At 48.8% G+C, this 26268-nt stretch overlaps 1 protein-coding gene across 10 annotated transcripts in view; it reads right to left on the bottom strand.

Annotated features, from left to right (window-relative positions):
* Window positions 1-23196: 23196 nt before the first annotated feature.
* LOC147101864 (uncharacterized) overlaps window positions 23197-26268 on the bottom strand; it is a 57539-nt gene continuing 54467 nt past the window's right edge. For 7 of the 10 annotated variants that reach the window (XM_085965866.1, XM_085965867.1, XM_085965865.1 and 4 more), the window contains 4 exons: window positions 25749-25813; window positions 25236-25308; window positions 23711-23742; window positions 23197-23379 (listed from right to left, as the gene is read on the bottom strand). In XM_085965866.1, the coding sequence (XP_085821992.1) occupies window positions 23334-23379; window positions 23711-23742; window positions 25236-25308; window positions 25749-25813 (216 nt within the window). In that variant the 3' untranslated portion in view covers window positions 23197-23333. The remainder of the gene's footprint in view (window positions 23380-23710; window positions 23743-25235; window positions 25309-25748; window positions 25814-26268) is intronic. The other 3 variants (XM_085965864.1, XM_085965869.1, XM_085965868.1) reach the window with 3 other exon arrangements.

The following is a 26268-nucleotide window of genomic DNA, read 5'->3' as shown; positions in this document are numbered from 1 at the left end:
CCTTTAACAGTGCATTACCGCACTGGGTCACTAGGGCAACCCCTCACCAGTGCATTCTCAACAGAGAACCATCTCACCAGAACATCACTTCAACAGGGAATCATTTCACAAGGGCATCTTCTCACTGGGGCACCTGGTCAACCTCTTACCAGGACATCTTCACTTGGGTATATCCACTTACCATCGAATCAGGGCACCAGATGCTTAACAGGGCATCAGCGCACATTGGCGCATCAACTCATCGGGCCACCAGGATACCATTTGATGATGAGGGCTTCACTTCACCAAGGAATTGAGGCACCAGCTCACCAAGGTATCTCTCATCAGGACATTGAAACATTCCCGGGTGAGAGCATCTAACCCCTCTCATTGGGGTACCATCTCACCAGGGTGTTTTCTCATCAGGGCATTACCCACTTACTGGGCTGCCAGAACAATCTTTTATTTGTACCCTCTCACTAGGACATTGAGGTATTCCCTCACTAGGGAATTGTGCACTCCTCACTGTGCCATCTCTTCACCAGGATATTACTCATTGGGGTGTTGGGGCTTCCCCTTGCTGGATCATTTAGTTATTGGTGCAATTTCTACCGCCTCTGCTCCAGGTTCAGGTGCCCCAGATTTTTCTGCTCTTTCTGAAGCATTTTCCGCTGCATCCATAGTGGCACCAGTGTATTGTCTCACTGAGGCACTGGGGCCACCCCAGTGAGGAGGTTAGTACAGGGATCAGTGAGGGTCAGTACTGAGATCAGTGAGTGAGGAAACCCAGTGCGCGGTCAGTACTGGGAACAGCATACAGTTGTTGTGATCTGGAATGCACTGTCTAAAAGGGTGGTGGAAGCAGATTCAATAGTAACATTAAAAAGAGAATTGTATAAATATTTGAAGGAAAAGATGTGCAGGGCTATGGGAAAAGAGCAGGGGAGTGGGATTAATTGGATAGCTCTACCAAAGATCCTGTTCAGGCACAATGGGCCGAATGGACTCCTTTTGTGCTGTATCATTTTATGATTCTATGACCTGACTAAATAACTCACCATTTCCACTCCTCACTCCCCTCATACAGTCCCCATCTTTGCTGTCTTAAGTCTGATGGCTGCAAACTCAAGCATCAGCTGTTGCATGACTGGTTCAGTCAATCATTGCTTGATCCGGCTTGACCATGTTAAGCAATACCATGTCTTTCTGTAAAAACTTCAGTTCCCTAGGATTGTAGCAGTCGACGCAGACTTCATGGATTTTTAACCCCTATTAAAAACTGGACAGGCTGTTTGGGGGGGGGGGGGTGGGGGAAGCAGTGTAAAACCCACCCAAGCTGGAGATGACTCCATGTGTTCATTAAAACCACAGACAACAGTTTGTGTGTTGGAGGGGTATAAAAAGAGCAGTTTGGATAGCTCTTGCTCTCTCTCTCTCTCCTGCCCTCCACACAATGTAACATCAAGAAGAGCTGAGCCTTGCTCTTCCAACCGAGACGAACGTCGACTAAGGCTGGGACTCGCGTGCCGCAAGGCCGGTACGGAACCAGGTAGCCGAGAAGTACGGGAGGAAGCTGCAAGCAAGATAAAAGGGGCAATCTAGGTGAGCATTGCCAAGCCTACACACCCACAAGATCACTTAGCTGTGTGAGGGGGTGCCTGTATGTTCCTACCAAACCAGAGGGGGTTTAGCGTTGGAAGGGTCCTGTGATAGTTTAGTTCACGGGAGGGTGTTTTTAGGCCATAGTGAGTCAGCATGGCAGGGGCTTGTTGGACAAGTTAGGGTTGTACTGTTTTAAACCGTACTGTTGTGTTCACACCGCTCGTACTGTCTGCGAGTGGAGTGGTTTTTGTTAACCTTAATAAACACTGTACGGGTGAGCCCGAAAACGCTGTCCATGTTCAAATCTGTCCTCAGTAATCCCTATTGTCCAGAACTTGTAGTAAGGGGGTTTGCGTGCTTGCTACAGGCGGGGCGAAACCACTTACAATAATTGGCGATTGCGGCAGGGGCCATAGGAAATTGGCCACCGCAGAAACCGGTTACAGAATTGGTGACCGCGGCAGGACGATCGGTTGTGGATTAGATATGGACAGTTTGGAGGGCAAGAGATTCGGAATGGAGGACAGAATTTCCTCCTACGTGTTTAAAAAGGTTAACGTATCCCAGCAATGGGTGCTGGAGATGTTGCGCTCTGAGAGTCCCCAGGATAGGGCCGCAGAGTGGACAGGGAGCAAGGAGCACAGGAAGTCCAAAGAGAAGGCGATTTGGCTCCTGTGCTTCCAAAAGCAAGTTCAACTGCTCCAGGAGCAGGTTGAAAAGCTCAAAAACGGGCTGAAGGAGTCTGAGGACAAGTCAGACACAAGGGGGATAGTCGGGAGTAGAATAATGGAGGAGTTGCGCCAGGAAAGACGTGCACAGGAAGAGACCTCCTGTAATATGGGGGAATACCTGCGGTGCCAGGTTACGGAGGCCAGGTTAAATGAGCAGGCCTTACGGGAGGAGAATACAAGATTAACAAAGAGAGCTGACGATTTGGAGGGTCAGCTAAGGGATATTAAAATAACTCATAAGGTAGCTAGAAGTAGGGGCTATGAAGACTCTGCTCACGGTCCCTGCAAAGAAAGGATTAAAAAACTGACCCAAGCCTTGTCTGGGGCCAGAGGCATGGTCTGTTTAATGGCACCAGGGGAAACCCGGGTGGAGTGGGACGAGGAGGGTCAGGAAGCAGAGGATAAGGTTCAGGACAGGGAAGTCCCACTGGCACCGGAAGCGCCACCGAGACCAATGTATCCTCTGAGGTAGCAAAAGTACGGTCCACCCACACCAAATGGTGAACCGGGCCCGCTGCAGAGCGATTACGTAGTCCCATTCACCACCTCGCAGTTGCAAGCCATGATAGCAGAGTTGCCCAAACTAAAACAGGATGCGGACCCCTCAGTTCACTTTATGGAGGTCGAGCAGGTAGGGAGGTTCAATGTGTGTAGCGAGGGTGAGAACTTGAGAGTGCAGGGGTTGACTGAGCCAAAGCTAGCAGCCAATGATGCAAGCCCCCAAAGTGCGGACCAAGTGATATACAAGGTCGACGTCACTGGCTTGTTGAAAGAAAGACAGACCCAATAATTGAAGTCAAAACGGTTTATTCGGGCCTGGGGAGAAATTTCTTGTCTCCCTACACAAGACTCAAACTCCAACGAGCCTCTCAAAGTCCACACAGTTATACAAAAATTAAGGCCCTGCCCTAGGGGCGGGGATAAGCTTATCAGCATATACAGAGTTATAGCTAAATTGCAATTATAAAACCATGACAGTTCATCTCCTTGCCGCCCCAATCCCCACATTTCGTTATCAGTTGGTCCCATCACCTCTTGTGACCATGGGGCTCATCTTAATTACTTTACAACCATCCATTTGCCTGTAGTCAGATGGTTTTGCTTGTTAAGTGTTTTCTTAAGATACTGGTCCTTGTTAAGGCATGCAAAACACAGACTTTCAGTCTCGCTTCAGGTCAGCTCTGCAAAGCAAACACATTCTAGTTAGCCCCACTATATTTTGAAGAATGAAACCCTGTTGTGATTTACAATAAATGAATTCTTAGGTGCATATGTGTCGCCCCGCTTGACCAAACACACATCCTCCTCAATCTTCCCATGGGTTGTTCTGCAGTTTAATCTCTCAGCATTTGAAGTCACTTAATCATGTTTAAAACTTAGCTGGGTAAATGCAATATACAGACCTCTATTGTTCAACTCAGAGTATGAATGAACCCATTAACTCCACCTTGTACATTGGTGTTGCAATTGAATCCTGGTTGTCTTGCCCTGTTATACCCAATTTTTTAATATCTTACTTCAGTCCCCCCTTTTGACCTTTTAGACAATTGCTCCAAAACAGGTCAACATGTATTCCCACTTCCTGGTGTCTGCCAGAGCGTGCACTCCCTGGCCTTCTACCAGTTTAGGTTATACATGTGTATATATCCTATCGATTTGGAGGCCGACTTTCCCCCTCCACGCGGTGTGGTGGTCTTTCCTTTACGGTGGGCTTTCCTTTATGGTGCAGCCATTCCCGGGGCCCCTTAGACCCTGCAATAATGGTTTAGGCTTTTCGCTCAGGCCTGTCCCTCATTCCCATGTTGGGTGCGTGATGTGCCAATTCGAGACTGTCGTCACTCACCAATCCTCATTCACCACCCTTCTTCTACCACCCTCCTCCTGCCACCTCCGTCTTATGGTTGGCCGGCCCGGTCCTTAATTACCATGCCCAATTAATCCCTTGTAATTTCAGGGCTTCCTATCACATCTTACACCATTTGCCTTGGAGAGGCGGGGGAGTTTTCCATACTTAACTTCGCTACCTGCCTCTCCTCAGGCTCGACTTCTTTCACTGCACCAATTTTGGCTTTACTCATTCTGGTGCAGAGGCACTGGAGCAGTAAAAATACACAATATATCGTAATAACAATCATGAGGAATATCATTATGCCTTGTATCACTGAGGCGCCCAACGTCCCCGACCATCCTGATCCCCAATTATCAAAATAGGAGGAAGTGGGTGAGTCTCCTCTGATGTTGTACTAATGTCTTTTTGTTGTTTCTTTAAGTCTTCTTCTATTTTATGATAATACTTTAAAATTTCCTTCGTTTCCTGCTGTAATTTCTTCCAAGCTTCCTCTAACTTAGGAATTGCCTTGGGCTCTGGTATGACATAAGTGTCAACCTTTTTATTAAGTCCCATATTATCAAATGACCACGTTTTCATATCTGTGTAGGTATCTTTAGACCAAAACAAAGGTTTGGTTGGGGAATGGGACCAGTCATATCTTGATATTCATATTTCTGTTCAATTGTGGTGACACAACATGTCCCGTTGTTCCTTGGTGCTACCCATGTATCCCCCTTGGGTGTACCTCGAGGGTGCAATTGGTCATTTTTGTCAATCCGCACTCGGATGTGTCTCACTCGGTGTGGGTGTGTGTGCACACCCATGTCCTTCCCTTGTGGTGTCACCCGTCCATTACCACCCCCCTTAAGGTTCCATTCTTCTGTTTATTATCTTCATCCCTTTCCCAAAGTGCCTTGGTAGGGACATCATGATATTTAACCCGACTTTCCCTTTGTACCTCTCCTATATTAATCACGTCATATAGGGGCTGTCCCTCTTCTGGGAGTTGTGGGATGGCCAGTGCAAAACCAATCATCTTAGTCCATGGGGTCAGACAATTGCCTGCCCGGTATACTTGTCCAATTTTACGCCCCTTGCATAGGCTTTTATTTGTGTCAATCCAAGGTTCCAGATCCTCATTAGTAATCCAATCTGGGATCTGTCCATTATTTATTTGCCTCATGTTATGCTGAGCATTCGACAATAGCCATGAGTCATACATGGCACATATTAGTTCCTTATTGGTTTGGCGAGAAGCATTATTAAGTCGATCAATAATTGTATTGATTGTTTCTGCATGGGGGGGTGGGGGGCTACTATCTCTTCCAGCCCCAACAATTGTATTATTGTTTGTTTTCCTGCTAGTGCCAATTGCTGGCTATTTCTGGTAGCTTGTTTTAGTAACTTCTCTATTTTTGCTTGTAATTCTTCTACTCCTTCGTTTACTCCTTCTATGTCCAAGCTATTAACTGTTGCTAACCCGGCCGCATACCCTGCTCCGGCCGTTTCCAATACTCCCCGTTTCTTACATCTTTGTAAGATAGATTTTCCCTGTGGACCCTCTAATTGTTTTACCCACAGGGAGTTCCATGTTTGTTTTGCATCTCAAAGTACTCATATTTATGGCAAGCTTAATAACTCTATGTGCCACACTAAAATACACCTCATCCTGTGTTTTCCTTATTACTAATCCCCCTCGACAATGGCAATACTTATGTTCATCTCTCGGATCAAGGCGAGGACGCTCCACCTCATTCCGGACGTCCAATGTTCCTGTAATTACAAAAAGGGGGCTGGTCGTCACCAGCCAGTTAGAATTATTCTGCTCTTGTCCGTTTTATCAGTTCAAAATGCTGTACATCGGGTTCATTTCTTGTTCCGTGGCTCTGTCCCCAGACATACCTGAAGATGCAAACTATGGCATATAACATTATCATCATACACGGCCCTATCATTGTTATATGTAGTAACTCCCCTTCCCATTCGTCATATCTTCTAGTATACTCCTCACTCTGCTCAAAAGGGCACCATCTCTGGCTTACTCATTGGGCTGGATTTTCCTAAGCCCCTGGAGTCGGGTTGGAGGCGTGCGGGCGATAAAAATCGGCGATCCGGGGGTCCCTACCCCATCCCGCCTCCAACCCGCCTCCATGTCAATTTCATAGGAGTCGGGTTGCCGACAAGTGCTGGAACCCGACTCCCAGAGGCGGGAAGGGATTAAAGGCAATTAAACTGCCTGTTAACAGGTAGTTAACAGGTAGTTTTTTGCCTATTCGCGATTTTTATTGCTGGTTTGTGGGCTTCCCGACAGCTCCAAACCACGAAAAGTTTTCGAGGCGGGACGTGGGTCTGAGGTCTTGGAGGGGTCGAGATGCCCAGTGTTCAGGTGAGTGAGGGGTGCAGGAGTGCAAAGGTAAGTGTTTTGCAAGTGTTTAAAGTGTTTAAATAAGTTTAACTTACTTTTACTTACCTTTACAGGAGTCCTGCATTCCGGTGTCGGGAGTCGGCTGCAAGAACCACAGAAGCTCCGATTTTAAAAAAAAAATCAGCTTCTTGGTTTCTGCAGCAAAATGATTTTAAAGTTATCCTGAGAAAGGACTGAGGCTGAATTAGCAGTTTTTCAGTGCTTGACAGCTTCAAACAGCTGTTAAACACTGATATTTCATCTGCCAAAAGCTTTTGACAGATGAAATGTCAATCTGTGACGTCACCTGTTGCCGGGTGGCCCTTAATTGGCCTGCTGAGCCCACAGGGCGGGCTCAACAAGGTCAATCAGAGGAAAATCCAGTGGGTTGGCCACACCTCCATGGAGGCGGGACAACAAGCCCGAATGTGGGTTCCCACCTCCAACCCGCCCCCGTAGCAAAATCCAGCCCAATTGTCTTTGTTATATATTTTTAACTGAGTCCAGTGCTTCCACCTTCCTTTACCCGTTCCGGACCCATCTATACAAGCGCATGTGTCACTGTTCATTAATACTTCATAAGGTCCTGACCATCTAGGTGCTAGCCCTGGTTTGGCACACAGGGGGTAGCTTTGGCCTCGGACTTAAAGCAGGTCCAAGCCCAGGATCCCGCCCTTAAGGCCGTCCTGGTAAAGAGAGAGAACGGGGAGTCCATAGAAGGTCCGTTCGGGGCAGCGGACATTAGTATCAAAGAGGGGATGCTTTTCAAAGGGGATTGGTGGGTAGTCCCAGTGCAGCACCAAGAGGAGTTCCTCCAGTTGGCCCATGGGGGCCCGGGAGCGGGACACCCAGGGCATGAAACTACCTGGCAAAGGGTAGAGGAGGTAGGGTGGTGGCCCCAGCTCAGGGAGGATGTCCGAGTTTTCTGTGCGCACTGTTTGGTGTGCGCAGCCAATAACCCCGATCCGCAGCGCAGGAAAGCCCCCATAGGACACACCAGGAGGGTAGAGGGGCCGTGGCGGTCCCTGCAGGTCGATTTCATCGGACCACTACTGATGCGCTATCAATTACTCAAAAGACTGAGGTTAAGCGAGTAACTAACAGGCTTTTATTAACAAGAGAATGAAGGTGTGCCTCGAGTGGTCGACCAGTCCAGAATACAGAGGGACTGTGGAGCAGTCACCTTTATACCTGGACTCGTGGGAGGAGTCAGCCAAGGCATGTACAGACATGTACACAGTGGAATACAAACACCCACACAGGCAGGTATAACAGTGGTTTACCACATTCACCCCTTGTTTAAAAATGAGTCCGGCGGGGTGAAGTGTATTAAAAGTTTGTGTATTGGAGTCTCTCCGGAGGTCTTGTCTGCCACTGTGATCGACGTGGCGACGGCAGGGGTAGTGAAGCTTCCGGCGTCGAGTCCCGCGTAGGCTGGGGCACTGGTGTGTAGTCCTCGTGGGTGTCGAGCGGGTCGCGGGGCCCAGGCGTGCCGTCTGCTGGGCTTGGATATTGGATCGTGGGAGGGGGTGGTAGTGGGTAGTGGGTTACTGGGGCCCCCGAGGGTGCGAGGTCTCGTATGGAGACTGTGTCCTCCCGCCCGTCCGGGTACGCAATGTAAGCATACTGGGGGTTGGCGTGGAGGAGGTCGACCCTCTCGACCAGGGGGTCCGTTTTATGGGTCCTCACGTGTCTTCTCAGTAGGACCGGCCCTGGGGACGTCAGCCATGGCGGTAGTGATGTCCCCGATGTGGACTTCCTTGGGAAGACAAACATTTTCTCATGAGGGGTGGCGTTAGTGGCAGTGCAGAGCAGTGACCAAATAGAGTGGAGCGCATCGGGGAGCACATCCTGGCAGCGGGAGGTCGGAAGGCCCCTAGACTTTAAGGCTAGCAGGGCGGCCTTCCAAACTGTCGCATTCTCTCTTTCCACCTGTCCGTTCCCCCGGGGGTTGTAACTGGTGGTCCTGCTTGTGGCAATACCCCTAGCGAGCAGGTACTGGCGGAGTTCGTCGCTCATAAACGATGAGCTCCGGTCGCTATGGATATAGCTGGGGAAACCGAACAGGGTGAAGAGGTCGTTCAGACATTTAATGACCGTGGCACTGGTCATGTCCGGGCAGGGGATGGCGAACAGGAAACGGGAGTACTCATCAATAATGGTGAGGAAGTACACATTGCGGTCGGAGGAGGGGAGAGGCCCTTTAAAATCAACGCTCAGGCGCTCGAAGGGGCGAGTGGCTTTTATCAGGTGAGCCCTGTCTGGTCTATAAAAGTGCGGTTTGCACTCAGCGCAGACTTGGCAGTTCCTGGTCATGGTCCTGACCTCCTCAATGGAGTAAGGCAGGTTGCGGGCCTTGATGAAGTGGAAGAACCTGGTGACCCCCGGGTGGCAGAGGTCATTGTGGAGGGCCCGCAGTCTATCGATCGCGCTGGCGCAGGTGCCACGCGATAGAGCGTCCGGGGGTTCATTGAGCTTCCCGGGCTGGTACAAGATCTCGTAATTGTAGGTGGAAAGTTCGATTCTCCACCTCAAGATCTTGTCGTTTTTGATTTTGCCCCTCTACTTGTTGTTAAACATAAAAGCAACTGAACGCTGGTCAGTGAGCAGGGTAAATTGTTTTCCAGCCGGGTAGTGCCTCCAATGACGCACAGCCTCCACAATAGCCTGGGCCTCCTTCTCAACAGCGGAGTGTCTGGTCTCCGGGCCCTGGAGGGTTCGTGAAAAGAAGGCCGCGGGTCTCCCCGCCTGATTAAGGGTAGCGGCCAGGGCAAAGTCGGATGCATCGCTTTCCACCTGGAAGGGGATGGATTCGTCCACTGCGTGCATGGTGGCTTTGGCAATGTCTTCCTTGATACGGTGGAAGGCTAAGCGGGCCTCTGCCGTCAAGGGAAAAGAGGTGGACTTGTCCGCATAGTAGGGGACCCACTGGGCGTAATAGGAGAAAAACCCTAGGCACCTCTTCAGGGCCTTGAGGCAGTGGGGCAGTGGGAGTTCCATAAAGGGACGCATCCGGTCGGGGTCAGGACCGATGACTCCGTGTTCCACAACACAGCCAAGGATGGCGAGGCGGGTTGTGCGGAATATGCACTTCTCCTTGTTATACGTCAGGTTCAGGAGTTGGGCGGTGCAGAGGAATTTTTCGAGGTTTGCGTCATGGTCCTGCAAGTCATGGCCGCAGATGGTCACATTGTCCAGATATGGGAAAGTGGCCTGCAACGCATTTTGATCGACCATCCGGTCCATCTCCCTTTGGAAGATGGAGACCCCATTGGTGACGCCAAAGGGAACCCTAAGGAAGTGATAGAGGCGGCCGTTTGCCTCAAAGGCAATATACTGGCGGTCTTCAGGGCGGATAGGGAGCTGGTGGTACGCTGATTTCAGGTCAATGGTCGAGAAGACGCGGTACTGCGCGATCTGGTTGACCATATCAGCTATGCGGGGGAGTGGGTAAGCGTCCAGCAGGGTGTAGCGATTTATTGTCTGGCTGTAGTCGATGACCAGGCGCTGCTTCTCGCCGGTCTTAACGACCACAACCTGGGCTCGCCAGGGGCTGGTGCTGCCCTCAATAATCCCCTCCTTCAGGAGCCGCTCCACTTCGGTTTTAATGAAAACCCTGTCCCCGGCACTGTATCGCCTGCTCTTTGTGGCGATGGGCTTACATTCGGGGGTGAGGTTAGCAAACAGTGGGGGGGGCGGGGGGGTGACTCTGAATGTGGAGAGGTTGCACCTGGTGCGCGGCGGGCAATTTGGAAGCTGCTGGCTGCGGACTGTGAGTGGGGGGAGGGATCCACCGTACGCCATCGTAACACTTTTAAGGTGGCACTGAAAATCTAACCCCAGTAGAATGGCAGCGCAGAGGTGGGGCAGGACCAGAAGTTTAAAATTATCGTACACAGTCCCGTCTACTAAGAGTGTCACCACGCAGTAGCCGCCAATGTCCGCCGACTGGGACTCGGAGGCCATAGAAATCCGCTGGTGCGCAGGCAGGACTGGGAGAGAGCAACGCCGCACCATGTTGGGGTGGATGAAGTTCTCCGTGCTCCCAGAGTCAAAAAGGCAGGTTGTTTCGTGACCATTTACCTTAATGTCCATTGTGGACCGGGCCAGTTGGTGCGGTCTCACTTGGTCCAGTGTAACGGAGGCCAGCGTAGGGGTCGGTGTGTCACTGCGGGTATCAGATGAGGCGGTGTTGGGGGCCTGCTGCGTCCCGGCTGGCGTCCAAGATGGCGGCGTCCATGATCCCCATGTGGCTGGAGGCGTCCAAAATGGCTGCTGTTCCGGTGGTTCGCACATGGCTGGGGAGGCCCAAGATGGCGGCCCGCACGGCCCACACGCGGCGCTGCTGGGGTTCGGGGTGGCTTTGGCCCTGCAGACGCTGGCGTAGTGTCCCTTCTTCCCGCAGCCCGAGTAGATCGCATTTTTCGCCAGGCAGCGCACTCTGGGGTGTTTGGCCTGGCCACAGAAGTAGCATTTCTGGCCTTGGGACACTGCTGCGGTAGTTGGGCCATTGCTGGGATGTGGCTGGGGTGGCACGGCGCTATGAGACGGTCCTACCGTGTCCCAGGCTGTCGTTCCCCGCGGCGTCCACGGTGCAGAGGAGTAGGCATCCATGCCCCGGTAGGCTGCATCTAATGATAGTGCGAGTTCAGAGGCCTTGTTGAGGTTGAGGTCACTCTGCTCCAACAGTCGCTGTCGGGTGTAATTGGACCTGTGGCCCGCTACAAAAGCGTCCCGGATAAGTTCCTCTGTGTACACGGCGGCCTTTACATCCTTACAACCACAGGCCCGGCCAAGCACAGACAGTGCCCGAAGGTATTCCTCGGTCGATTCCCCAGGTTGTTGTTTACGACTCCCCAGGAGGTGCCTGGCGTACACCTCGTTCACTGGGCGCGTGTACTGGTCCTTGAGGAGCTTGAGAGCAGCCGTGTACGAGGTCGCATCCTGGATGATCGAGTACACTCGGTGGTTCACTTTGGAGGTCAGGACATCCAGTTTGTCCTCATCCGATTTGACCATTGCAGCGGAGGCGATCAGGAATCTTTCAAAGCACCTAAGCCAGTGAGCAACTTGGTGGATGCGTCCGCCTCCCGATGGTCTAAGTCCAGGCATGCTGGTGTGAGGATCTTCTCCATTATAAAAAAATCTTGTTAATAAAATTGATGCGCTATCAATTACTCAAAAGACTGAGGTTAAGCGAGTAACTAACAGGCTTTTATTAACAAGAGAATGAAGGTGTGCCTCGAGTGGTCGACCAGTCCAGAATACAGAGGGACTGTGGAGCAGTCACCTTTATACCTTGACTCGTGGGAGGAGTCAGCCGAGGCATGTACAGACATGTGCACAGTGGAATACAAACACCCACACAGGCAGGTATAACAGTGCTTTACCACAACTACCCACCACTAAAGCAGGCAACAAGTACTGTTTAGACCTGGTGGACGTATTCTCCAAGTGGGTGGAAGCCTTCCCCTGCCGAGCAGCCACGGCACTAGCAACAGCTAGAATCCTGGTGAGGGAAGTGTTCTCCCGGTGGGGGCTGCCACAGGTCGTGGAGTCCGACCAAGGGAGCCATTTCACGGGGCAGGTGATGCAGGCCACCTTAAAACTCTTGGGAATACAAGGGAAGTGGCATGTGGCTCATAATCCCCAGTCATTGGGGATTGTGGAGCGCATGAACCAGACACTGAAAGAAAGACTGAGGAAGGAGATAAGCCCGTTCCCGCAGAGATGGGACGAGGTCTTGCCTCTAGTCTTAATGGGTGTCCGGGCCAGCCCCTCCAGAAGCACAGGGTACTCCCCACAAGCTGATGACTGGGAGGATTATGCGCACCCCAGCCCATGTGTTGGCGCCGGTCCTCACCGAAGCGCAGGTCAGGGAGGTAAAACGAGACAGGTATGTCCAGAATCTGTATGAGACTTTAAAACAGATTCACTGGCAAGCAGCCAGTAACCTGGGGAGCCAGCACCAGAAAAATCGGCTGCTGTTAGAACCCCAGAGAACCCACGAGTGGGAGGTGGGAGACCAGGTAATGGTCCGTAATTTCGCCCGAGTAGGGGCGTTCGAGCCGCTGTATATAGGGCCGTATAATATCGTGGATAAAGCGAGCCCCATGGTATGTGCAGTAAAACTGCCGAAACACACAAAATGGTTTCATGTAAACCAGTGCAAGTTGTGTGTTGGAGGGGTATAAAAAGAGCAGTTTGGATAGCTCGCTCGCTCTCTCTCTCTCTCCTGCCCTCCACACAACGTAACATCAAGAAGAGCTGAGCCTTGCTCTTCCAACCGAGACGAATGTCGACTAAGGCTGGGACTCGCATGCCGCAAGGCCGGTACGGAACCAGGTAGCCGAGAAGTACGGGAGGAAGCTGCAAGCAAGATAAAAGGGGCAATCTAGGTGAGCATTGCCAAGCCTACACACTCACAAGATCAATTAGCTGTGTAAGGGGGTGCCTGTATGTTCCTACCAAACCAGAGGGGGTTTAGCGGTGGAAGGGTCCTGTGATAGTTTAGTTCACGGGAGGGTATTTTTTTGACCATGGTAAGTCAGCACAGCAGGGGCTTGTTGGACAAGTCAGGGTTGTACTGTTTTAAACTGTACTGTTGTGTTCACACCGCTCGTACTGTATACGAGTGGAGTGGTTTTTGTTGACCTTAATAAACACTGTACGGGTGAGCCCGAAAACGCTGTCCGTGTTCAAATCTGTCCTCAGTAATCCCTATCGTCCAGAACTTGTAGTAAGGGGTTTGCGTGCTCGCTACGGGCGGGGCAAAACCACTTACAATAATTGGCGATTGCGGTCATAGGAAATTGGCCACCGCAAAAACCGGTTACAGGATGATCTAGAGGAAAATGACAACCCACAGCTCCTTTTCACCATGATAAATCACCTCCTCAAACTTCTTTCCCCCTGTCCCATCCACCCTCACCTCCAATACCAAGTGCAAAGAGCTGATGGATGTATCTGTTTGATCCGTGCAATTGTTTCTGCTGCTTTCTCTCCAGCTGCTCCTTAACTCCCCCAGTCTCCGACCTCTCCTACCTCCAATCTTCGTCACTCTGCAGTTTCTTTCCCACATGCCCTCCCATGATATCCTTCTTCTGCTGCCTTGATCTCCTGACTACTCAACCACCCTATCCCTACTGACATAAATAGTTCTTTTGTTCAGACACTGTCCCTCTGCCTTTCAAAGCAGCCAACAGCTCCCTCCAAAAGAAAGCCTACCCTCAACCTATCTGTCGCCAACCTCTCTTAAGGTGCTTGAACGTGACTTAGCCACCCAGCTTTCTGCCCATCTCTGCCAAAACCTCCTGTTCTAGTCCCCACAGCTAGGCTTCTGTCCTTCTCACATAGCACTGAGACAGCTCTGGTCAAAGTCACAAATAACATGTTCTGTGGCTGGTACATTACCACTCCTTGACCGCTCCACAGCATTCCTCTGATGAGGGAATCTATTTCCTTTGATGGGAGAATCAAGAATGAGGGTAAACTATAAAATTAGAACTAGGCCATTTAGGAGGGAAATCAGGAAGCACTTTTTCACCCAAAGGGTAGTAGAAATATGGAATTCTCTCCCCAAGAGGCTGTGGATTCTGGGACAATTGGAGCTTTCATGATTGTGATCGATAGATTTTTGAGGATGTAACTGGTAAAATAGATAAGGGAGAACCAGTGGATGTGGTGTATTTGGACTTTCAGAAGGCTTTTGATAAGGTCCCGCATAAGAGATTAGCTTGTAAAATTAAGGCACATGGGATTGGGGGCAAGGTATTGACTTGGATAGAGAACTGGTTGGCAGATAGAAAGCAAAGAGTTGGAATAAACGGGTCGTTTTCCGAGTGGCAGGCAGTGACTAGTGGGGTACCGCAGGGATCGGTCCTAGGACCCCAGCTGTTCACAATATATATTAATGATCTGGACGAGGGAATTGGATGTAGTATCTCCAAATTTGCAGACAACACAAAACTGGGTGGGAGGGTATGCTGTGAGGAGGATGTCGTGAAACTCCAGTATGATTTGGACAGGTTGGGTGATTGGGCAGAAACATGGCAAATGCACTATAATGTGGATAAATGTGAGGTTATCCACTTTGGTGGCAAAAACAGGAAGGCAGATTATTTGAATGGTAATAGATTGGGAGAAGGGGAAGTGCAAAGAGACCTGGGTGTTCTTGTGCACCAGTCGCTGAAGGTAAGCATGCAGGTGCAGCAGGCGGTTAAGAAGGCAAATGGTATGTTGGCCTTCGTAGCAAGAGGGTTCGAGTACAGGAACAAGGATGTCTTGCTGCCGTTGTACAGGGCCTTGGTGAGACCGCACCTTGAGTAGTGTGTGCAGTTTTGGTCGCCTTATCTGAGGAAGGACGTTCTTGCCATGGAAGGATTGCAGCGAAGATTCACTAGGCTAATACCTGGGATGGCAGGAATGACGTACGAGGAGAGATTGGGTTGATTGGGCTTGTACTCACTGGAGTTTAGAAGATTGAGAGGGGATCTCATCGAAATCTATAAAATTCTGTCAGGCCTGGACAGACTAGATGCAGGAAGGATGTTTCTGATGGCCGGGGAGTCCAGAACTAGGGGTCATAGTCTAAGGATAAGGGGTAAGCCATTTAGGACTCAGATGAGGAGGAATTTCTTCACCCAGAGAGTGGTGAACCTGTGGAATTCTCTACCACAGAAGGCAGTGGAGGCCAATTCATTAAGGAGTTGGATATATTTCTTAAGGCTAAAGGGATCAAGGGGTATGGGGAGAAGGCAGGGACAGGGTACTGAATTTGGATGATCAGCCATGATCTCATTGAATGGCGGAGCAGGCTTGAGGGGCCGAATGGCCTACTCCTGCTCCTATCTTCTATGTTAGGCAAGGGTATCAAGGGAAATGGAGCTAAGGTGGCTAAATGGAATTGAGGTACAGATCAGCCATGATCTGAGTGAAATGCGGAGCAGGTTCGAGGGGCTGAGTGGTCTACTCCTGTTCATATGTTCCTAATATGGTCTACCATGCCATCCATTTCCACCACCTCTTCTATTATCTGGCTCCAGGGGACTGCCCTCAAACAGTTCTTCTACGACCTATCAAAATGCAACCAATGCATCTCTAGAAATGGCTTCTCTTCCTATTCCTGCACCGTCACCTCTGGAGTCCCCCAGGGATCTGTCCTTGGCTCTTCTTCATCCTCATTTACATGCTGCCCCTCAGTGACATCATCCACAGGCATGGAGTCAGCCTCCATGTATATGTTGATGACACCCAGCTCTACTTCTCCACTATTTCCTTTGACCCTACGCTATCAGACTGCATCTCTGATGTTATGTTATGTTATGCAGAATCGTCAAGATGGCGCCCGAGACGGTCCGGCGCTAGCGCGCTCTCCCTGCTTTGGGCGGCCTGCTCTCGCCGCTCGCTCCCACAGCCGGAGCGAGGTGTTCGGCGAGTCGGGCGGAGGCAGCGCAGCGCATCGGGACACTGCAGCAGCCACGTCGACCCGCTAGGGCACGTCGGCCGGCTGCTCCTCAGCGGGAAGGCATTCCTGGGAGGAGGGGAGCCGAGCATGGCGGCCAGAGGCCGGACCGGAAGCGGGAGAAGCAGGCCCGGGCCGTCAGACTGTGGAGCCGGCGACGGTGAGGTGGAGGCCGCGGCGACCGGAGGATGTGTTCAGCGAGTCGGGCGGAGGCAGCGCAGCGCATCGAGCAGCAGCAGCCACGACGACTCGCAGTCCGACTGGGAGGAGGGGAGCCGGGAATGGTGGCCAGAGGGTGAGCGGGAGAAGCAGGCCACCACAGGTGGAGCTGAGCCGGTAACAGTGAGGAGGAGGCCGCGGTGACGAGGAGGACGGAGCGGCTGAGGGACATCATGCTCCCACTGCCACTGGATGCCAAAGAATTAACTTTCTGAACACAGCGCTGTAAAAATAGCTGACGTGTCCCTACGGGGAGTAAGCATTCCATTGTACTTGTACTGGTTACATATGGCAAATAAAAATAAAACTGAATTGATATTAAGTTTAAGATGAGTCAAAATTCACTCCAACTTTCCGCAATTCTTTTTGGCCTGCACCATAAACTCCATTCCTTTACCAGTCTACATCTTCCTTCCTGATCATTTGCTTAGGCTGAACCAGACCATGCAAAACCTTGGCATCCCGTTCAACCCAGAGCTGTTTCAAACCCCTCTCCCCTCCACATCCTACTCAACTCTGCGGCAATGCCCTCGTCCACTCCTAGCCCAGCCACTGTTGAAGCCGCACTTTTCTCACCTCTAGACTCAAGCTCCTCCTTGCTGGCCGCCCATCCTCCATGAACTTCCAGCTTGTCCAAAATTTAGCCATCCATAGCCTGACCCGTAGGAAGTCCTGATTGCCCATCACTCACCCAGTGATCTACATGCTCCCTCAACATAGTAAATTTTAAATCATTTTCCTTCAAATCTCTTTAGTCTCACCCATCCTATCTCTGCAACCTCTTCTGTGCTTATATGCCCTCTCACACCCTTAAATCTCCATTTCCATTAGCTACCAAAGTCCATTACTCAGATTGAACAGTTTCACATTTCTTCTCCCCGGTAACATTTATGTATTTTAACAGGGTGACAAAAACTGAAATGTTCATTTAGGATTAATTTCAGCACTGTAAACTGCCCTCATAGATCAGGTACAGCTAAACGTTACACTTAAATATTTGATTGCTTAGTGTGGGTGAATTCTCAGCCTTTCAAGCACTGTTATGAGAATTAATAGTTCAAAATGCGCATTGTTGGTGAGACTGGTAAGTGATTCACATTGTTGTGCTATATGTTCAGTCCTTGCTTTTTAAATGCGTTTAATTGTTGAGCTCCCTGAACTCAAAATTCACTCATTTTGCTCAGGAGAACACAAAGCCCAGGTGCAGGATTCCTGCACCATCACTTGGAACGGATTGCGGAAAATGACAGTAAACTGACAGGAACCTGCATTTATATAGTAGCTTTCACAACCGTAGGACATCCTAAAGTGGATTACAACCAACTGACTACTGATGAAGTGCAGTCACTGTTTTGTACACAAATGTGGCAGCCAATTTGTACACTAGGTCCCAACAAACAGCAAATGAATCAGTCATCAGATAATCTGTTTTGGTGATGTTGGCTGAGGAAGAATGTTGGCCAGGATACCGGGAGAACTTCTTCTTCAAGGAGCGCCATGGAATCTTTTACATCTTTCTAAATATGGTTCAGCATCTCATCCAAAAGATGGCCCCTCCGACAATGCAGCACTCCCTCAAAATTGCACTGGAGCGTCAGCGTAGATGATGTACTCCAGTCCCCAGTGGGGCTAGATCCCACAACCTATTGACGCAAAGGTGAGAGTGCTACCAACTCAGCCAAGCTGACACAATGGGCAAAGTCAGACCGATGTGATGTGAACACCAACTTGTGGATCTGTCAGTACGTCATTTCATTTTCTGACTCTTCAGTTGCCCTCCACCCTCTCCCCAACTAATGGAAATGATTTGAAAAATGCTGAGCCCCACATTGTTGCCTTTAAATTCTTGTATTTTCCCATTTTTTTCAGCTTTAAAACTATAAATCAAATCGAGGAGAATATACTCTTTGGGACTGTAGTCTTATGTACCCCTCTGTGGTACAGCAAGGAGCAGTATTTGAATCTTGTGATTTAATTGGATAGAACTAGGAACAATGCTTATTACTCATCTTACCCTCTCACCCACTTGGAAATAAGTGTTCCCTACTCCAAGTGTTAGTAGCCTAGCACACGGTCAACATAGTAGCAGTAAAAGGGTTTTATGAAAGGGAAATAGTGTTTGACAAATTTATTACGAGTTTTTTGAGGATGTAACTAGCAGGGTGGATAAAGGGAACCAGTGGATGTAGTATATTTGGATTTCCGAAAGGCATTTGATAAGGTTCCACATAAAAGGTTATTACACAAGATTAAGGCTCATGCGGTTGGGGGTAATATAGTAGCATGGATAGGAGGATTGGTTAATGGACAGAAAACAGAGAGTAGGGATAAACGGATCTTATTCAGGTTGGCAGGCTGTAACTAGTGGGGTGCCGCAAGGACCGGTGTTGGGTTTCAGCTATTTACAATCTATATTAATGACCTAGATGAAGGGACCGAGTGTAATGTATCCAAGTTTGCTGATGATAGAAAGCTAGGTGGGACAGTAAGCTGTGAGGAGAACACAAAGGGGTCGATTTTCATTGACCCGTGGAGTCGGGATTGGAGGCGTGCGGGGGGTTAAAGTCCCGAATTCGGGGGTCCCGACACCATCCCGCCCCCATGTAAGTTTCAAAGGAGGCGGGTACCCGCCCCACACTGGGACCCGCCTCCCTGAGGCGGGAAGGGATTAGTGCCAATTAACTGCCTGTTAACAGGTAGTTAACAGGCAGTTTTTAGCCTAATCCCTATTTTAAAGCTTGAAGTGTGGGATTCCCAATGGCGCCAAACCACGCCAAGTTGGAGGAGTCGGGCTGTCGGGTTGAAGGGCTTGGAGGGTTCGAGATGTCAGTGTTCAGGTGAGTGATGGGTGCATGAGTGCAAAGGTAAATGTGTTTGGTGTGTCTAAAGTGTGTAAAGAAGTTTAAATTGCCTGTACTTACCTTTTCAGCCTTCCTTCCTCTAAGCTTCGGGAGTCCATCATCTAACCGGCACAGAAAGCAGAATGGCTGCGAACTGTCAAAAGTGACAGCCTGCAGCTTTCTGTGCTGGTGAGATTTCTAACTGAGTCTGTGTAGAAGGACTCAGGTTAGAAGTAAGAATGTCAGTGTTTGACAGCTTCAAACAGCTGTGAAACACTGATATTTCATCCGTCAAACGTCTTGACAGATGAAATTTCAGTCTGTGATGTCACCTGTTGCCGGGTGGCCCTTAATTGGCCTGTCAATCAAGTCAAAATCACGTGGGTTGGCTACAACTCGATGGAGGCGGGACTACAACCCCGAAAGTTGTAGTCCCACCTCCTACCCACCTCCTCAATGAAAATCCAGCCCGTAGGATCTGTAATAAGATAACTGTACAGGCATAATTTAAGTCTTTTCATAAATGAATTCCTTGTTTCTCCAGAAGTTGTTTATCTCTCCCAGATATGGAGCAAACTACAGGAAACTGTGTGATATCCGGCACCGACGGGGCCGAGCTGTTGCCGTTCCATCAAAACTGCCGGACAAACCAGCGCTAATGTTGAAGCATACGGAGCTTTTCAGCTCCGTATCTGGCAACAAACACTGTTGCTTAGCAACAGCTTCTAAACAGTCGGCTGTACCTTGGAAGCATCTCTGTAGCTTAGCAACAGCTTCAGAGAGACTTTGCAGAGCCTGACTGTTGGAAAAAAAAGCCACGAGAAGAAAAAAAAACCTCGGGTTAGGTTGATTGGCTATGATAAATTGACTCTTAGTGTTAGGGGGATTAAATACGTGGGGTTACGGGGATAGGGTGGGATATGTGTTGATGTAGGGGTTACGGGGATCGGGTGGGATATGTGTCGGTGCAGGCTCGATGGGCCGAAATGGCCTCTATCTGCACTGTGGGGTTTCTGTGTGATTGTGTGTGTGTGTGAAAACGGCTCCTGATTTTTGCTGGTGGATTGAGCATTCCGGACAATTAACCTCCGGATAAACCAAAGTTTCCTGCATTCTTTATTTCTTATGCTGTCCACAAATTCTCCACCTGGCCAAAGAAATATATTGGGCTGGATTTTGTCATGGGGCGGGCTGGGGTCATGTCATCCGCTTTTCGTGTTATCCACCCGATTCCAAATCGATGTGGGAGATTGATGCGATTTTCACATAATTGGGCAATTGAGTTCCAGCATGTGGGAACCCATGGCCCAATTAGTTTTTCAGTCTGAAACTCGCCTCCAATTATGTCATCATTGCTGCGGCATTTAAGGTCTGCAAGAAAGGTCAATCAAGTCAAAATCGCATGGATTGGCCGCATCTCGAAGGAGGCGGGACTACAACCCCAAAAGTTGTAGTCCCGCCTCCTTCCCGACTTCTGAATGAAAATCACCCCCAAAGAGTCTGCAAAGGGATATAGATAGACGAAGTGAGTGGGCATTAAGGTGGCAGATGGAGTATAATGTAGGGAAATGTGAGGTTATTCACTTTGGTAGGAAGTATAGAAAAACAGAATCGTTTTTAAATGGTGAGAAACTTTCAAATGTTGGTGTTGAGAGAGATTTGGGTGTCCTCATGCAAGAAACACAAAGCTAGCATGCAGGTACAGCAAGCAATAAGGAAGGCAAATGGCATGTTGGCCTTTATTGCAAGTGGTTAGCACTGTTGCCTCACAGCGCCAGGGACCCGGGTTCGAATCCGGCCTCGGGCGACTGTCTGTGTGGAGTTTGCACATTCTCCCCGTGTTTGCGTGGGTTTTCTCCGGGTGCTCCGGTTTCCTCCCACAGTCCAAAGATGTGCAGGTTAGGATGATTGGCTATGATAAATTGACCCTTAGTGTTAGGGGGATTAAATACGTGGGGTTACGGGGATCGGGTGGGATATGTGTCGGTGTAGGGGTTACGGGGATCGGGTGGGATATGTGTCGGTGTAGGGGTTACGGGGATCGGGTGGGATATGTGTCGGTGCAGGCTCGATGGGCCGAAATGGCCTCTATCTGCACTGTGGGGTTTCTGTGATTCTGTGATAAGAGTGAGGAAGTCTTGCTCCAATTGTACAGGGCCTTGGTGAGACCACACCTGGAGTACTGGGCACAGTTCTGGTCTCCTTATCTAAGGAAGGATATACTTGCCTTGGAGGCGGTGTAACAAATGTTCACTAGGCTGATTCCTGGGATGAGAGAGCTGTCCTATGATGAGAGATTGTGTAGAATGGGCCTATACTCTCTGGAGTTTAGAAGAATGAGAGGTGCTCTCATTGAAACATACCAGATTCTGAAGGGGATTGACAGGGTAGATGCTGAGAGGTTGTTTTCCCTGGCTGGAGTGTCTAGAACTAGAGGGCATAGTCTCAGGATAAGGGGTCGGCCATTTAAGACTGAGATGAGGAATAATTTCTTCACTCAGAGGGTTGTGAATCTTTGGAATTCTCTGCCCCAGAGGGCTGTGAATGCTGAGTCTTTGAGTATATTCAAGGCGGAGATCGATAGTTTTTTGGACTCTAGGGAAATCAAGGGATATGGGGATCGGGCGGGAAAGTGGAGTTGAGGTCGATGATCAGCCATGATCTTATTGAATGGCGGCCAGGCTCGAGGGGCCGTATGGCCTACTCCTGCTCTTATTTCTTATGTTCTTAAAAGGGTTGTAGCACTAGTTCCATCATCAGCTAAATAGCACTAGGGAAACTGGGATAACGCTACCATTCACTGGAAGCAAGTCCTCTTTCAAAAGCAGCACAGAACTAGAAGGGACTCAAAAGGTAGATATCACCTGGTAGCTCCTGTGTTGGGGAAGCACGGTGGCATAGTGGTTAGCACTGTTGCCTCAGCTCCAGGGACCCGGGTTCGAATCCGGCCTCGGGTGACTGTCTGTGTGGAGTTTGCACATTCTCCCCGTGTTTGCATGGGTTTCCTCCGGGTGCTCCGGTTTCCTCCCACAGTCCAAAGATGTGCAGGTTAGGTTGATTGGCTATGATAAAATTGACCCTTAGTGTTAGGGGGATTAAATACGTGGGGTTACGGGGATAGGGTGGGATATGTGTTGGTGTAGGGGTTACAGGGATCGGGGGTGGGATATGTGTCGGTGCAGGCTCGATGGGCCGAAATGGCCTCTATCTGCACTGTGAGGTTTCTGTGATAGTCTTATTAAACATTAGGATTCAAATTCTGGAGCAGACCTGGTGCAACTTATTTTCATTCAAGAGGGACCTGGGTAATGCTCCGGTCAAACTTCCACCTCTCTGTGGGATGCATCTGCCGGTGACATACCTGCTGGGTAACTCTGCCAGCACAGTCTCTGAGCCTAATAAATGCTGAGCCATCAATGACCTGTTTTAGATCAGAGGACAAGATTGTACCTTTCCTTAGGTGCCAGAATGTGGTGCCACTGCCCATCTACAGCACAGACAAGACCTGCAAGTGGAGCAGTGCCAGCCACACTATCCTGAACTCCACCACGTTGATGTGCCAGAGGAATAGGGATTGAGATCAGGTTCCTTGGTGGAATGCATAAATGGTCACGGAAGGTCGAGCAATGAAAGGTATAAGAGGCAACATGCATACTCCTGATGGGATCTGTTCCCAGTTTATTCACTGCTTGCTTGCTTCCATGATCCAAGAACATTATTTGCAACTGTTGCAGGTATCAGCCCCAGTGCTTGTACAAGATTAAGTTGCAACCATCATCTGCAATGTATGGTCAGATGAATGGATAGTTGTGAAACAAAAGATAGGCTAGTTGCCTTTTCTTGTTATCCCATTCTCCTCCCAACATTGGCACAATCCATTCCCTAGTCATTTAGCATGTAGCATCCTGGATGGCAGCAATGCCACTATGGTTGACTTTTTAGATGGCATTCTTGAGACATGTGAAAGATAAACCTTCACATGCAATTTCCATCCCTCTACAGCAGACCTGAGCAAGACTGGAGCCAATGTGACAACAATTTAAAACGGGGTTTGAGCCAAAAGCCAACAATGTAGTGTTGTAGAAACTAGTTTGCCCTGGGAGGAGTCAGGAAATGCTAAGACGGAATTATGGAAATAATAATAGCTTTATTCAAGTTAGCTTAAAAGTCAAAACAGAGCAGCTAAACGTATCAACAGGCAAAACAATTTACAACAGATTTTGTGGAACTCCACTTATTATAAAACGGGTCAATTAATTCTGTCTTAACAGATCTCTCTACAGGCATCTCCCACAGCAGCTTGTGCCCTGCTGGAAAACAAAAAAAAAAGCAATCAAAGCACTGAATTCACTGTATATAAGCTCAGATTTCAGTCTTTACTGGTTGTGTGGTAAACTGACACTGTTGTAGCTGGAAATTCCCAACCCTTATTCAAACTGGGATTAAAGAATGCCCAACGCAACATTTAGCACCCGGCGAAATCAATGCCTGAAATTGGGCTCATCTGAGCCAGTGTAGCTGGCACAAGTTACGTTTGGGTGTACTGACTCTTTGTGACATTGGACATTCTAACACTACAGCGCATTAGTGTAGTGCCCGTCACTGTTCACTCTTCATTGTGTACTGCATGCTTCTGATCACCTTTTCTGAGTGACACGTTTGAAGGTATTTGCCTATAACAGAAATAGGAGGGACCAAAACAAATTTATTTAAAAATGCACAAACATTTTAAATTTAAGAACTGTATACATTTGTACAATCCTACTGTTATAAGAACTATATTACAGGAAACTCTCGATTTACCGGCACCTAAATAACCGGAAATCTCTGTTAACCGGCAAAATTCAGGAGTAGGTTCAGGTAAGTTTTACTTCATATTAGTGGCCGTTCCTGGATCTGTGGCCGTGTAACCGGGGTTCCTGCACTTGTTGCTAAGCAACAGGGACGCTTGGTCTGTGGCCGGGCTTCTTGCATCGGTTGCTAAGCAACAGGGAAGCCTGGATTTGTTGCTGTGTACGGAGCTCTCGTACCTTTTAACTATACCTCTCTGTAATCCGGACTTTTTGATAAACCGGCACCACGCCGGTCCCGTCAGTGCCGGGTAAAAAAGAGTTTCCTGTATCTGCAATACAGCAAAAAGAAAAAATAGCTTCCATGTCCTGCTACATGTTAGACTAGAGCAGAGACCACATCACTGAAAACTACCTGGAGAGTACACTATGATCTTAGGCCTAAATTTGTTCTGTGCATACAGGTAAAAGCAAAGAAACCTTCATTGCTTCCATAATTTTGCTGAACTTTCATACTCAAGTGCATAGAGGTAGAGAATGCAATGTACAGGGAACAAACTAAGAGCACTGGGATTGCTGTACATTTAGTATCAACTTTGCTCCACTAAATATTAGCAAAATAAACCTGGTTTTCTGATCTTTCACCAAGAAGAAATATCTATGTGCAAAAATCAACACAGTTCTATAACCGAGGTTTAAGTAGATACAGTAAAGGAGTGCGACAAATGTTCTACATTCACAGAATGACCCTGGCTGAAGTTTCAGTTGACAGCACAGATTAAACTCAACTTCAGAAAGGTGCGTCAAGGCTGTACAAGGCCAGTGCTATGTGCATTTACATGCTCTGTTGAAGATTTCGTTCATGGAATAAAACTTATTTTATTGTAGGACAGAGCAATTTCAGATAACGTTTTTGTTTATGGTTTTTGTAACTTTTTATATTCGACATGCTGCGGCAACAACCAAAATCATCTCAATTTTCCATCTTATCCAAAGTGTGTTCCATAAATTTCATTCCATTCAAATTAAATACCAAAGAACATTCTCATTCCCAGCTGAGGGGGTCAGAAAACCTGCTCCAACGCTTTCATCAGTGAGCAAAGACAAGGACATATTCAAAGAACTTGCCCTTCCTTCCCCACCCTACTCCAGCCTCAAGCACCGCACCTCTGCTCAGCAACTCCCTCTGGGGCTCTCGAGCCCAGGAGTTCATCATACACAGAAAGCACAGGTGCTATACCTGTGACCTACAATCCTCATATCCTGAAATCAGGTCAATTCTAGAAGCCCATACATTAGCCCAAAGGCAGTTTTATTTGTTGAAAATATATCAAAAGGTAACTTTACAAAAATAAATTTTTGCCTTTATTTCTCACCTTCTTCTCCTTCTCATGCTTATTTTTCCTTTTCCTACACAAGAATGGTAGGCACCATATTCTTCGCGTCTCCCTAAAAAGAAATAAAACTGAGCAAGAGAATGGTACAGCTACAAAATGGTAACACTTCAGTCAGTGCATACCTCATTCCTCATCTCAAAATGATCTCCCAAAAACTAGAACTGCAAAAGGATTAGCTAAACATCCCAGAATGTAGGAACGGAGGGACCATATATAAAAGGAGGGAACAACCCAGATCTTCCCACAAGCTACCATTTAATTATGAAACTTTCTCAAATATCGTGATGTGCTCTGCAATGGCTCACTTCCTCTTTTCCCCTCACCAACAATTGTATTTTTTAAGTAGATGGCTGGCCCATGGTCTTTGAAGGAGTTCAGTGCAAGGGCATTGGGCAGTATTGTTCTATTGTGTCCTTTCACGGTGGGTGATGAGTGATGCTATTGCGTTATGCTCACTCATTTACACATCGTACATGAAATTCCAGTACTTACAGTTCAGCACGGTCATCATGGTCATCAAACAGCTCCTCAGAATATTTAACTTCCACATCCAATCCCTAAATGAAAGAGAGTTCATACAGTGTATCTGAAAGATTCAGAATTAGTGTCATTTTTTTCCTTCTCCCCCCGCCCCCCCCAATGCACCATTCGTCAGTAATCTGCTCCTAGGCCTCTGTACACGTCACATGAACCCGCAGAGAGAAGGCATGTGAATAGACCCTTTGCTGTCCTTGGTTTTGGTGGCATGTGGGAGGAGGGCTGCCATCTGTCTGTGACAAAGAGCCAAATGTGTGGGGATCTGCAAGCATAGCTGCATCTTAATGCAGTGTGGTACATCATATAAGTTGGATCAACTCACTGGACTATCAGTTTACATGTGCTGGCCCAGTTCTTGCCCAGGCACAATCAGGCTGCTGGCACTGCACAAACTAATTACAGAGGAGTTTCCCTGCTGTCTGCCACAGGGAAAGTCATCGCAAAAATCCTCCTCAATCGCCTCTCCCAGTGGCCG

The sequence above is a fragment of the Somniosus microcephalus genome, chromosome 23, assembly GCF_052327205.1.
Source record: "Somniosus microcephalus isolate GS21.2 chromosome 23, FLI_Smic_1.0, whole genome shotgun sequence".
Taxonomy (NCBI): Eukaryota; Metazoa; Chordata; class Chondrichthyes; order Squaliformes; family Somniosidae; genus Somniosus; species Somniosus microcephalus.
The sequence above is the reverse complement of the archived record's forward strand: the minus strand, read 5'-3'. Positions and strand labels throughout refer to the sequence as shown.